Source organism: Moschus berezovskii, chromosome 7 (assembly GCF_049115385.1).
Source record: "Moschus berezovskii isolate FMDL1 chromosome 7, NW_MosBer_1.0, whole genome shotgun sequence".
In the NCBI taxonomy this organism is placed as follows: domain Eukaryota; kingdom Metazoa; phylum Chordata; class Mammalia; order Artiodactyla; family Moschidae; genus Moschus; species Moschus berezovskii.
In genome coordinates this window covers 23,382,039-23,396,414 of record NC_142466.1, presented here as the reverse complement: position 1 = coordinate 23,396,414, position 14,376 = coordinate 23,382,039, and the positions used below count along the sequence as shown (strand labels likewise).

General features: G+C 35.4%; 2 protein-coding genes across 4 annotated transcripts in view; one reads left to right on the top strand and one right to left on the bottom strand.

The window, feature by feature from the left end:
- Window positions 1-14,376, top strand: part of IFT74 (intraflagellar transport 74) — a 102,558-nt gene that overhangs the window by 18,696 nt on the left and 69,486 nt on the right. For all 3 annotated transcript variants that reach the window (XM_055428134.2, XM_055428132.2, XM_055428131.2), the window contains one exon: window positions 243-304. In XM_055428134.2, coding sequence (XP_055284109.1) covers window positions 243-304 — 62 coding nt within the window. The remainder of the gene's footprint in view (window positions 1-242; window positions 305-14,376) is intronic.
- On the bottom strand, window positions 6,665-10,598 carry LRRC19 (leucine rich repeat containing 19). Its single transcript, XM_055428135.2, has 4 exons — window positions 10,490-10,598; window positions 8,990-9,503; window positions 7,551-7,739; window positions 6,665-7,043 (listed from the first exon to the last, which is right to left on the bottom strand). Exons 1-4 carry the CDS (start codon window positions 10,568-10,570, stop codon window positions 6,715-6,717), a joined length of 1,113 nt encoding a protein of 370 aa, XP_055284110.2. The 5' UTR covers window positions 10,571-10,598; the 3' UTR covers window positions 6,665-6,714.

Genomic DNA, 14,376 nt, shown 5'->3' with positions numbered 1-14,376 from the left:
ACAGGTCAGTAAACAGTATTTTTGGTGTGAGATTATAATGCCTGTGAAAAAGAGTGTTTCTTTGTATTTGGTATTGGTAGTGGTTTGTTAAGTAAAGCATATGCATTTTTTAGAACTTTGCCTGTGGCATTAGGATTATTTTTATAATCTCTAATTGATTCATAATCAGAATGAGCTTTAGAGAGATAGTTTGGCTTAATGGTAATTTTTATCACTAACTTTTCAGTTAACTCTTTTTTCAGCTTAAAGCTCAAAATGATCGAGAAACACAAAGTATGGATATTATATTTACCGAAAGACAAGCGTGAGTACAATCCATTTAGAAATCAACCAGATTTATAAGTGACCTGTATAGGTAGTTTAACTTGTGAACCATTTATTTCTTTATAGTTTTGTTCATTGTTTTTCCCTGTTGCATTTTTTAATTTTAAAAAGTTGAATATTTTCAATACAGATTGCATTGTTAATGTATCTGTTGTCTTCATTTAGATAAAATTTCTACCTCTCTGAATTTTAAAGCTAAGGTGGATAAGAACATCTCTACCATTTGCAATTTTAACTTGAACTTCTTAACTAATTCAAATTATGAGATTTAAGCCCCAGTCTAATGAAATGCACTTTATTATTCCATGGGCTATTTATATTATTTTATTATTCACTTGCTGCTGCTGCTGCTAAGTCACTCCAGTTGTGTCCGACTCTGTGCGACCCCACAGACAGAAGCCCACCAGGCTCCCCCGTCCCTGGGATTCTCCAGGCAAGAACACCGGAGTGGGTTGCCATTTCCTTCTCCAGTGTGTGAAAGTGAAAAGTGAAAGTGAAGTCGCTCAGTCATGTCTGACCCTTAGCTACCCCACGGACTGCAGCCTACCAGGCTCCTCCATCCATGGGATTTTCTAGGCAAGGGTACTGGAGTGGCTTGCCATTGCCTTCTCCGATTATTCACTTACTAATTGATAATTAATTGTTATATTAGTAATCTACTTTATAGATGTAGATTGTATGTGCATCTTTATATGTATAACCTGGCTAAAGACCAAATACCAAGTAACTTTTGTTTTTAAATTTTTTTTTCCAATAATTTTATTTATTTTTGGCCGTACTGAGTCTTTGTTGCTGTGTGAACTTTTGTCCAGTTGCAGCAAATGGGGCTGCTCTCTATTTGTGGTGGCTTCTCTTATTGGGGAAGACAGGCTCTATGGCATTCAGGCTTCATTAGTCGTGGCACTTGGGTTCAGTAATTGTTGCTGTTGGGCTCTAGAGCACAGGCTCAGTAGTTGGGGTGCGTGGGCTTATTTGCTCTGTGGCATGTGGGATCTTCGCAAATCAGGGATTGAACCCAGGTCTCCTGCATTGGCAGGCAGATTCTTTCCTACTGAGCCACCTGGGAAGCTCCCAAGTAACTTTGATGATAAGATAAATGTGGCAGTGACAGTAATGCCTACAAAGATAAGTGGAAGTAATATGGTGACCTTAGTCCATTTAGGCCACTGTAACAAAATATCATAGACTTGGTAACTTATAAACAACAGGAATGTACTACTCTCAGGGTTCTGAAGACTGGGATGTCCAAGATCAAGGCAGCTGTATAGTCCTGTTATGGTGAAGGCCCTCTTACTGGTTCATACCTTCTTGTGATATCATCACATGGTAGACAGAGCTCGGAAGCTCTTTGGGATCTCTTATAAGGGGTACTTACTAATCCCATTCATGAGGACTCTACCCTCATGACCTAATCACCTCCCAGCCTTTACACCATTACCTTTGGTGGTTAGGATTTCAACATATGAATCTTGGAGGGACACAAATATTCAGGCATTATCAGTAGTTAACATAATTATTCTGTATTGACTTTTTGACCTAAATTATTGTCTAAAGCAGCACAAACAGAAGATGAGCTATTTTGTACAAACACTGTACACATTTTGTTCCATAAACTTATCAATATTAATTTCCTTGAGAGCAAGGATAATAATTAACCCAAATTACCAAAATTCTATAACATCAAAAATTCTATAATAGTAAATACTTGATGAAAAATAGGATGTTAAAATATAAGGATGAATTATTTGAAAGGTAAAGGAAGGTAATTTTCTTTTCATTAAAAACAGAGAAATCTCTTTCCCCTGTCTATCATTTGATGCTCCTATAAAGTGCTATCTTAAATTACAAATATACTGGAAGTCTCTTCCCTTTTACAAAGAAAATCCCATATTCGTGGTAACCAGACACATACTTGAAAACTTCCTTTTTGTTGCTCTAGTTTTGGACCAGTTAACAAATATTCATCATTTACTACATATAAAATACTTTCTTAGGTGTCTAAAAAATAAGATATAATAAACTATAACCCAATGAGGACCTTATATAGTGTAGAACTTTTCAGTTCAGTTCAGTCACTCAATCATGTCCGACTCTTTGCAACCCCATGGACTGCAGCACACCAGGCCTCCCTGTCTATCACCAACTCCTGGAGCTGGCTCAAACTCATGTCTATCGAGTCAGTGATGCCATCCAGCCATCTCATCCTCTGTCATCTCCTCCTCCTCCTGCCTTCAATCTTTCCCAGCATCAGGGTCTTTTCCATGAGTCAGTTCTTCACATCAGGTGGCCAAAGTATTGAAGCTTCAACTCCAATAGAGCATTAGAACATTTAGTCCTCATTTATTTTCGCATTTTATCTACAAACCTATGTAATGCACCGGTCAGATTTGTAAATGTTATATGTACGTGTTTTATAGGTATTTTATCCAAAAAGATAATGCACAGATTATAAATTTAATGATGATGTAGGTTTGTATGTCTGTTTGGTTCATTGATTAAAGAAAATGTTCTTAAAATATGGTACTTTGTCCTGAAAATGTTAGCAGTTTCAAAACTTAATATCTATAGTTTGTAACTAAGTCTGAGTGAGATAGGGTCCCTGACCCTTTAAGAGGAATTTTAAATTAAAGACAAATTATTTTTATAAAGTTTATTTTTATATATACCAGGAAGATAGATTTATTTCATGTGTTCAATCAGATGGCTAGTAATTAAGATTATTATTCATCTTAATAACAAGATGAATTTACCTTATGTTATCATATACATTTAAAGGGAGCAGGAAATGCCATACTTTGAGAAAGGTAAAAAAACCTATATTTTCTTTCTCTTCTCTTTTAGTACCACCATTTACTGTGGCATGAGACCATATGTTTTATTACGGTACACCTTCTTATAATAAAGTGGTTATCGTATATAGGCTCAATATGTTACTATGGTACCTGGCTTTAATTCATTTTCACACACCTGCTTGAACTGATGATTTTCTTCCATTTCTAATGTCTATACTTTTTTAGTTTGGTATTAGCCAAAATCATTTATCCTTTAAAAATACACATAATTATAATTTTAAACCCATTTATATTTCTTTGTTTAATCAGTTATCTATTGAACACCCAATATTTAATTATGAGTCTTTTGAATATAAGAGATTTGATGTAGTCTTTGATATTTTTCATAGTTATATTTCATTTTTACTATATTTATAAAATATGAACATTTGCCTCTTAAATTAGGAAAAGATATTTGGTAAAATGATAGGTTATGTAGAAAAAGATGCCTTATGTTTATATAGTTATCTCACTCTTAAAATTGAGATTTAAAATTATAACATTTCCCACTCCAGTGTTCTTGCCTGGAGAATCCCAGGGATGGGGGAGCCTGGTGGGCTGCTGTCTATGGGGTCGCAAAGAGTTGGACACGACTGAAGCGACTTAGCAGCAGCAGCAGGTAATTCTTATACACATTAGGAAAAAAAGTCTAAAAACCAAGCCAAGTTCAAAATGCCTTAATGACCCCTAGAGATGCCTGAAAACAAGGTATAAAAAGAGTTTAATTATTACTGACCTCAGATTTTTACTAAATCTTGAAGCAAACTTGTATTGATTTTGAAACAGCACTGAGAAAAGCCCAAAGTAATTTTTAAAATACCCTTTATAATCATTTGCTGTATATATTAAATATCAGGAGAACACAGAATATGGCTCTTTAATCAAAGCACTGAGTTGCAGTTCATTATGGTCACTATGCCGTAAACTGTGTTAGACTTGGGCTGATTTTGCTTCCTTGTCATTACCCAGTCACTGGATGATGTTCAACAAAATTTCCACACTGGCAACAGGTCACAGTGATCAGCAGTGGCACTGACAGCATTAAGGTGTTTAATTATATTTTCTGGAGCGGGGTGGGGCGGAGGGGCAGCGGGAAAGGCAGTTTCCAGTAATTAAAGCAAACTGTAGCAAAATGCAGAATATAACTTAATTTTTTTCAAGTTTACCTGGTCCCCTTAAGAACTGATACCTTGGAAGCAAATTTCCCTCTGCATACCTGCTTAGGAAATCATCTGATTATATTTGCCCAGGGCCCTGTACATACATATTAGTTTTAATACCAATCAGACCAAGATTCAGGGAAGAAGTGTGATTCGAGGTGAAATCTGACTGTCATTTGTGTGTCTTCTGTTGTTCATTGTTTGTGTCCTCCGCTATCGTTAAGACCAGAAACTACCTGTTTTATTGATTAGAGTTCCCAGCCTGGAGAAGGCACAGCATAAACATAGGAATAAATTACAGAAACACAAACTTACAAATTCTTCATTATCTGAATTGGTCAAGATTATTTAGGTTAATCAAAATTTCTAGTAAATACAGAGTTTTGTTTTCCCTAAGAATTAAATTGTAATAAAAGACTCCAAACTTAAAAAAATAAATAAATAAAATTATAACATTTATATAATTTATGCTATCTATTAGGAAATATTACACATAAAGCATTTATATCCTTTATTGAAATCGTGTTCCTATAAATACAAGCAAATATGCATTACAAATGAGTCAGTTATTTTACTTCACAGAGTACATCATTCTAAACAATTTTTATTTTCCTCAGTACAATTTGAACTGAATTTACTATTTATATAACCTTAAAAATGACTATTGTTAGAAAATAATGTACATCTACATTATTTTTAGTCTCTTTTTTCTAAGGAACTATCAGTTATACACATTTTAGAAACTTTACGTTATAGAGAAATTTGAACATACGCAAAAATAAAATAACATATTATACTCCTAAGCACCCATCTCCATCAACTTTTATCCAACCCTGCACCATCTACACCACTGGATGCTGTTCTCTTCCTTGTATAATGAAGAAAATCTAAAACACCATATTATTTAATCCGTAAATATATTTGTGTTTTAGAAATTTTTTTCTAATATATATAGATAAATACTGTATACTAAATTACCCCACATATGAAAAGTAAAAATGATGGATTTTTTTTACAGTTTTTAGTGCCACTATTTACATTAACTTGTTAAAATTATGATTATAGCCAATTGATGATAAAGAATTAGCAAATAATTCACTTTAGACTTTTCTTGTAATAGTTTCAAAGCCAGTGTTCTTTGGACCATTATTGTGCTATGATCTGTTAGTAGCCATGCATCAAAGAAAAGGTTTTGTTGTCAAGAAATTTGGCAAATTCTTAATATTATGCTCTTGAAGAGCAGAAAGCAGTTCAGCTTAGTAAAGTCTTGGGTAGCAAAGAAGTCCTTCCTTACTATAAGTCCTATAGTAAAGAAGCTTGTTTGACTTTGTTTAAACCCAGTATTTTCTCATAATTCTATAGTAGTTTCCTACTCGCAGTGCAGGAGACCTGGGTTCGATCCCTGGGTTGGGAAGATCCCCTGGAGAAGGCTACCCAGTCCAGTATTCTGGCCTGGAGAGTTCCAGGACAGCATAGTCCATGGGTTGCAAAGTGACAACTGAGCGACTTTCACTTTGACCATGTACCTTTTAATCCTCCATCCTGTAAATACTTCTGAATGTCTCTCTGGAAGTTAATGTTCTAGGAGACAAGTTTGGAAACATTGCTCTGCCTACAGCATCCCAAAGAACTAACCATAGGCTAACTGAAGATTTCTCAGCTCCAGAACAGAATCATTTGAATAAGAATGTCCCCCAAAGGAGCAGAATGGGTATTTTTTAAGACAAGATGCATAGATAATTTCCACTTTGGAAGTTACTATATTATTCACTTGCGACAATCATTTATTTTGATGATAGTCTTTCTTCATAACTGAAATTGAGAGATTGTGTCTAACGTTGTGCCTGTGCTTTAAATTGCTGCTAAATTTTCAGAAATTTGTTTTGCCAATTCAGGAAGCATTTAAAAAGATTTAAAAAGCATTTTCCAATTATGAATTTATTCTATGGGCATAAAATCAATCTTAGTGTGTTGTCTGTTTAAACTATTTCTGTTCTTCATTTCAACTCATGATAAAATTCCAAAATCTTTATTTCTTTACTGATTCCAATCAGAAAACTTTAATAGGTGTTACATCAAGTATCTGGCTAATATGAGAATCTGTTCACTTTAATTAAAGAATAATGTAGATTTTTTTTCCTATTATTATTTTGGGTCTCATATATACTGCTGAGAATAGTAATGCTAGTATTTTAGTTAGGTACCAAGGGGTGGCAGTTATTGTATTTGGACCTACTTGCACAAAGCCAACGAGAAGAGTGTAATTTTATGATATTTATGTGTTGCAATTAATATGATGGTCTACTGGCCATAGTCCAGTATATCATTGATCAAAATTTCCATGCCTCAAATGTGAGTGAGCTGGTAACACTTTTTAAAAAATCAAATATTGAAAGAAATTAATTTTCTTCACGTAATTCATGAGTATCTATATATTTGTCTTCAATAAACCCATCATCATCTACCACAAATGAATGTAGTTGTTCAAATATTACTGTAGTTTCTTCAGAGTTTGTGTCTGGTATCTGTGAAGGAGAACTTGGATTTCCAGTAAAACCATCTTCATAGGTTTCTGCTTCATGCTCTTCCAGACGATGATGATTGTAACTAAGCAGAAAATTATACCATACTGGACATTTGACAGCAATTGAAATGAGTAGTGAAGTCATCACTACAGTGACGACAACACCGACAAGAAAAGCCCAGCTTTTTCCATGAGATTCATGTTCTTAAATGGAATAACGAGAAAGAAAGGGTGGGAGAGGATTTTGTTAAATTGACAGAAATAAAATAATCATAATTACATGTCCTAATAACTCCCCAATATTGGTATTAGAAATAAATATCCATAATCTTCTCTAAGCAAAAGTTACTAAAACTGCAATAAATAAAGATATTTCATATTGTGGTGCAAGAATACCTTTTTTCAAAATAACTACCTATCTTTGCATTGTTTATCCATTCACTCAGAAACATTATTGAGTTATACCTGTTAAGTATTGTGACTTAACTAGTTAATACCAAGGCTCAGAGAAGTTAAATAATTTGCATAATGGCATTTGACTGATAACTAGCAGAGCCTACTTAAGAAACCCAATATTTTGTTAATCTTTTCTTGAGTGGAAGAATTGTTCTTTTACACTGTTTCAAGAAATTTAAAATGCAGAAAAGTGAGAACTATCTCAGTTTATTTAGTATGCTATCCTCAGCAATATTAATATTCAAAACAAATTACCTGAATTTCTTGTCAAGTTGTTCAAAGAGTTATTGAATGTTGAGTTGCTAATGGACTGAAAAGGAATGTGAAGGTCTTCAGTTATAGATGAAGGAAATTCTGAGTAGCATTCAGCCTTGTAAGGTACTGTTTTGATATTGTAGTACCTCAGGATAACTGGATAACTACACACGGTGATGCTCTCATATTCTAATAAATTAGAAAAAATAAGATTTATTATGGAAAATAAGATTATTATGGGTAATAAATTATTATGGTTAACAACCTCTTATAATTTTTTATCTGGAACTTTTTTTACATTATCTATCTGTCATGAAAGATATAAGAAAGAAGCTAATTGTATTTGCCTAGCAACAAAAAAAAAGAGAAAGATGCCTATTTCTGTTTATTAAGTTATTTTACAAATACAGTTTAAGTGCAGTTCTTGTGTATTGTTCAGTTAGTCTGTGTTAGTAAACATGTTATGATTTAGATTGTCGTGAGCATCTGGAACATGGTTTATAGTTTAGAAAGTAGGGTATCTACTTCCACCTACTCTCTGACAGGATATCCTTAGAAAAGAAGTACTTTTAAAAATTATAATAGGACATGGAAACAACCTAGATGTCCATTGGCAGATGAATGGATAAAGAAATTGTGGTACATATGTATATAATGGAATACTACTCGGCCATAAAAAGGAATGCATTTGAGTCAGTTTTAGTGAGGTGGATGAACCTAGAGCTTATTATACAGAGTGAAGTAAGTCAGAAAGAGGAAAACAAATTTCGCGTATTAACGCATATATACAGAATGTAGAAAAATGGTATTCTCAGGGTAGGAATAGAGACGTAGACATAGAGAACAGACTTTAGACATAGCAGGGGAAGGAGAGTGTGGGACAAATTGAGAGAGTAGCATTGACATATATCCACTACCATGTGTAAAATAGATAGCCAGTGGGAAGCTGCTGTACTGGCACAGGGAGCGCAACCTGGTGCTCTGTGACAACCTAGAGGGGTGGGATGGGGTGGCGGTAGGGGGAGGTTTGGGTGGGAGGGGACATCGATATTTGTGGATGATTCACCTTGTTGTATGGCAGAAGCCAACACAATATTGTAAAGCAGTTATCCTCCAATTAAAAATAAATTTTAAAAAAACAGTAAAAGAAAATTAGTCTTATGTGTTGAAACTGCAAACAGTATACAGAGTGACAGTTTCACCTTACATATGTAGACCATTCAAACTTCTCTTATTTCTTGTTTTCTGCAGAGGCAGGGGGAGAGCTTGTATTCAGCAATTGCTTTTCACTGTTTCTCTTGTTTCCATTAAACAGGAATAGTTTCCTTTAAACAGGAAGTTTCCTTTACTTTAAGACATGAAATGAGAGACACTTCTAGGGTGGAACAAGCCAAAATCAATCATTTTGGTTTTGACTAATTTAAATTATCAATGCTTACCTAGTGTCACATTCGATGTCTTCAACCAGTTTTGCAAATTCAATAGACTGCAGGAGCAGTTCCATGGATTTCCATACAAAATTATGAATTCCAGATGAAACAGTTGGGGTACATCAAAATAGCTTATCAAATTGTCATGTAAATTCAATAATATCAGGTTTTTAAGAGGCAAAAATGTTTCAGGATTCAGTTGAACTATTTTGTTTTGGCAGAGATATAACTTTTTCAGTTTATGTAATCCTGTAAAGGCACCCTGATGAATTATGTCGATGGAATTTCTACAAATATTTAAAATTTCTAGATTGGACAGGTTACTAAAACTGTTATTAAATAGGATAGTGACTTTGTTCTCAATCAAATAGAGCTCATTGAGTAAAAAATATGTCTGTAGAACTCTTGTGTCTGTAATATTTAGAGTAATTTGATTATAACTGAGGTCAAGTATAGTAACATTTTTATTGATATTTTCTGGAATCAAAGAATAATTCTTTGCAGTAGAATTACATTTGACTTCCTAAAAAAGAGAAAATTAGAAATGCATTAATAAGGAGAAATATTGACAGAATTTCCCAAATTTTCATATCTAGGCAATTAGACATTGGAAGGAAATTCTTTTAGGAAAAAAGTCTACTATCTAATCCTTTGATGTTAAAATATGTAAAAAGATAAAGCAAATACTCCTTTTTAAAATTGGGTTGGAGTGTTGAAGATTAAGGAAATTCTGATGTCATACAAATATCTTCCAACAGTTAGTAAATAATTATTATTGAAAGAATATTGATATATTACCATTTATAAATGTGGAAATAAATGGTAAATAATTATGTTAATTTAGTATTTTAGTATGCAAGATTGATGTTTATAATGAGAAAATAATATAAAAATATGTAATTTAAAAAATCAGTAGAGCTACCAACATTACATCTAAGATTATTAAATAATTAAAAAACAATATTCGGTATATAACTCTGTAGGGTTAACAGCTAAAACTTTGGTGTTTTAAAAAAAAATATCTTGTAATTGAAATTGAGCCATGTATTAAAGTCAGCCAACAAAAAGTGCTTCGCCTATGTGGATATAGATCCAAAGAAATAGTTCTTGTTTCCACTGTTTTTACAGTTGAAATGTCCCCTGATAGTAGTAGTAATGGTAATAATAATGTAACAACAACAATTTCCCTCATAAATATATGTTTTTGAAAATAGTTTTCTACATTTTAAACTGTTTTTATGTCTTAACTAATCTCTGATCTTATGGTGAAATTTTATGTATTTCTTGCTTTTAAAGAACTTAGTTTTTTATAAAATGAAGACTGCTTTTGTCCAGTTACAATCTGGCTCGGAGATCACATGTTTTGAATATGCCCTACTAACTAAAGAGTTCATTTTGATAGTTTGATTTTTTTTTTTTTGCTTTTATTGCCTTCAATATTTTACTACTTAAATTTACACAAAGTGTTCCTTTGAAAATATTTTCACTACTTTGATTGTAAAAACTTACTGTTTTAGAAGTCTGGTTTTCGTCTGATAATAATAGCGTGGAGAGCAGCCAAAACAAGATGGTGATGCTCATGGTTTTCATACTGCTAACCTGTTAGAAAAGAGTATTTACATCTCGTTAGGAGACTAGAACATTAGTCTTTTCAGGACATTTTGATTTCCTTTTTACTCCTTTTAAGTCTGTTTCTTCCTAAAATATGTAAAATAGGAAACAAGTAAAGATCCTTCACCATCCCTGCACTCTGATCTTAGAAAGTGAAATGCTCCTGGGGAGGATGAAAAACAGTAATTTTCAGGATATCTTTTTAGTTCTTCAGTCTGTCAGTTCAGTCGCTCGGTCGTGTCTGACTCTTTGCGACCCCATGAATCACAGCACGCCAGGCTGTCCATCACCAACTCCCGGAGTTCACTCAAACTCATGTCCATCGAGTCGGTGATGCCATGCAACCAACTCATCTCTGTCGTCCCCTTCTCCTCCTGTCCCCAATCCCTCCCAACATCAGAGTCTTTTCCAGTGAGTCAGCTTTTCGCATGAGGTGGCCAAAGTATTGGAGTTTCAGCTTTAGCATCAGTCCTTCCAGTGAACACCCAGGATTGGTCTCCTTTAGAATGGACTGGTTGGATCTCCTTGCAGTCCAAGGGACTCTCAAGAGTCTTCTCCAACACCACAGTTCAAAAGCATCAATTCTTCGGCGATCAGCTTTCTTCACAGTCCAACTCTCACATCCATACATGACCACGGGAAAAACCGTAGCCTTGACTAGACGGACCTTTGTTGGCAAAGTAATGTCTCTGCTTTTTAATATGTTATCCTGGTTGGTCATAACTTTCCTTCCAAGGAGCAAATGTCTTTTAATTACATGGCTGCAGTTAGCATCTGTGGTGATTTTGGAGCCCAAAAAAATGAAGTCTGACACTGTTTCCACTGTTTCCCCATCTCTTTCCCATGAAGTGATGGGAAGAGATGCCATGATCTTAGTTTTCTGAATGTCGAGCTTCAGCCAACTTTTTCACTCTCCTCTTTGACTTTCATCAAGAGACTTTTTAGTTCCTCTTTACTTTCTGCCATAAGGGTGGTGTCGTCTGCATACCTGAGGTTATTGATATTTCTCCCGGCAGTCTTGATTCCAGCTTGTGCTTCTTCTAGCCCAGCGTTCCTCATGATGTACTCTGCATATAAGTTAAATAAGCAGGGTGACAATATACAACCTTGATGTACTCCTTTTCCTATTTGGATCAGTCTGTTGTCCCATGTCCAGTTCTAACTGTTGCTTCCTGACCTGCATACAGGTTTCTCAAGAGGCAGGTCAGGTGGTCTGTTACTCCCATCTCTTTCAGAATTTTCCACAGTTGTGATCCACACAGTCAAAGACTTTGGCATAGTCATTGAAGCAAAAATAGATGGTTTTCTGGAACTCTCTTGCTTTTTCCATGATCCAGCGTATGTTGGCAATTTGATCTCTGGTTCCTCTGCCTTTTCTAAAACCTGCTTGAACATCTGGAAGTTCACAGTTCACGTATTGCTGAAGCCTGACTTGGAGAATTTTGAGCATGACTTCACTAGCATGTGATATGAGTGCAATTGTGTGGTAGTTTGAGCATTCTTTGGCATTGCCTTTCTTTGGGATTGGGATGAAGACTGACCTTTTCCAGTCCTGTGGCCACTGCTGAGTTTTCCAAATTTGCTGGCATATTGAGTGCAGCACTTTCACAGCATCATCTTTCAGGATTTGAAATAGCTCCACTGGAATCCAATCACCTCCACTAGCTTTGTTCATAGTGATGCTTTCTAAGGCCCACTTGACTTCACATTCCAGGTTGTCTGGCTCTAGGTGACTGATCACACCATCATAATTATCTTGGTCGTGAAGATCTGTTTTTGTACAGTTCTTCTGTGTATTCTTGCCACCTCTTCTTAATATCTGCTTCTGTTAGGTCCATACCATTTCTGTCCTTTATCGAGTCCATCTTTGCATGAAATGTTCCCTTGGTATCTCTAATTTTCTTGAAGACATCTCTTGTCTTTCCTATTCTGTTGTTTTCCTCTATTTCTTTGCATTGACCACTGCAGAAGGCTTTCTTATCTCTCCTTGCTATTCTTTGGAACTGTGCATCCAGATGCTTATATCTTTCCTTTTCTCCTTTACTTTTCGCTTCTCTTCTTTTCACAGCTATTTGTAAGACCTCCTCAGACAGCCATTTTGCTTTTTTGCATTTCTTTTTCATGGGAATTGTCTTGGTCCCTGTCTCCTGTACAATGTCACGAACCTCGGTCCATAGTTCATCAGGCACTCTATCTATCAGATTTGGTCCCTTAAATCTATTTATATGCAGAGTGCATCATGAGGAATGCTGGGCTGGAAGAAGCACAAGCTAGAATCAAGATTGCTGGGAGAAATATCAATAACCTCAGATATGCAGATGACACCACCCTTATGGCAGAAAGTAAAGAGGAACTAAAGAGCCTCTTGATGAAAGTGAAAGAGGAGAGTAAAAAAGTTGGCTTAAAGATCAACATTCAGAAAACTAAGATCATGGCATCTCTTCCCATCACTTCATGGGAAATAGATGAGGAAACAGTGGAAACAGTGTCAGACTTTATTTTTTTGGGCTCCAAAATCACTGCAGATTCTTCTTGCAGCCATGAAATTATAAGACGCTTCCTCCTTGGGAGGAAAGTTATGACCAACCTAGATAGCATATTAAAAAGCAGAGACATTACTTTGCCAACAAAGGTCCGTCTAGTCAAGGCTTTGGTTTTTCCCATGGTCATGTATGGATGTGAGAGTTGGACTGTGAAGAAAGCTGATCGCCAAAGAATTGATGCTTTTGAACTGTGGTGCTGGAGAAGACTCTTGAGAGTCCCTTGGACTGCAAGGAGATCCAACCAGTCCATTCTAAAGGAGACCAATCCTGGGTGTTCACTGGAAGGACTGATGCTAAAGCTGAAACTGCAATACTTTGGCCACCTCATGCGACGAGTTGACTCACTGGAAAAGACTCTGATGCTGGGAGGGATTGGGGGCAGGAGGAGAAGGGGACGACGAGAATGAGTTGGTTGCATGGCATCACCGACTCGATGGACATGAGTTTGAGTGAACTCCGGGAGTTGGTGATGGACAGGGCGGCCTGGCGTGCTGTGCTTCATGGGGTCGCAAAGAGTCGGACACTACTGAGCAAATGAACAGAACTGATGAAATAGGTACTTGTTGGCTGGTTTCAATCGGAAAACAGTGGGAATCTTTTTGAATTATTTTATTGATGATATTGATAATTTCCTTTCCATTTAAAAAAATCTTACCTCCCTTTATAGATCTCCTTTAATTTTAAAAGGAATTGGATCTCCTTGCATGGTTTTCTAATCTTTTATGTTTATTCGTCTGCATTTCGTCTCTGTGTGTTTTTGCTCTGCTTCTGGAATTTTATCTTCAAACTCTTCTATCAAAGTTTTCTTTTTCCTCTTATCTTCTTAAATCTCAGAGCTAGTTCTAATTCTCTGAAAATTTCTTTTGTAGTATACTGTCATATGAATATGTTTTCTTGTTTCTTCTTGTTGTATCTCTTGTTCTTTTTTTCCCTTGAAAAGCCTTGTGTCTTCCGGTCATGTTTTTCCAGTTTCTTTTAATAAGTATCCTTTATATTAGAGGATATCTTTTAAACTTCCTATATCTGTTAATATTTGGTTTAGGACCCACATACAAGAATGGGAAATGAAAAAACTGATTGGAAACTGCATTTGTGTGGTTCTTTTTTTTTTTTTAATATTTTCTTGATGTGAACCATTTTTAAAGTCTTATTGAATTTGTTACAGTATTGCTTCCGTTTTATGTTTTGGTTCTTTGGTCCCCCGACCAGGGATTGAACACCATGCCCCCTGGGGTGGAAGGG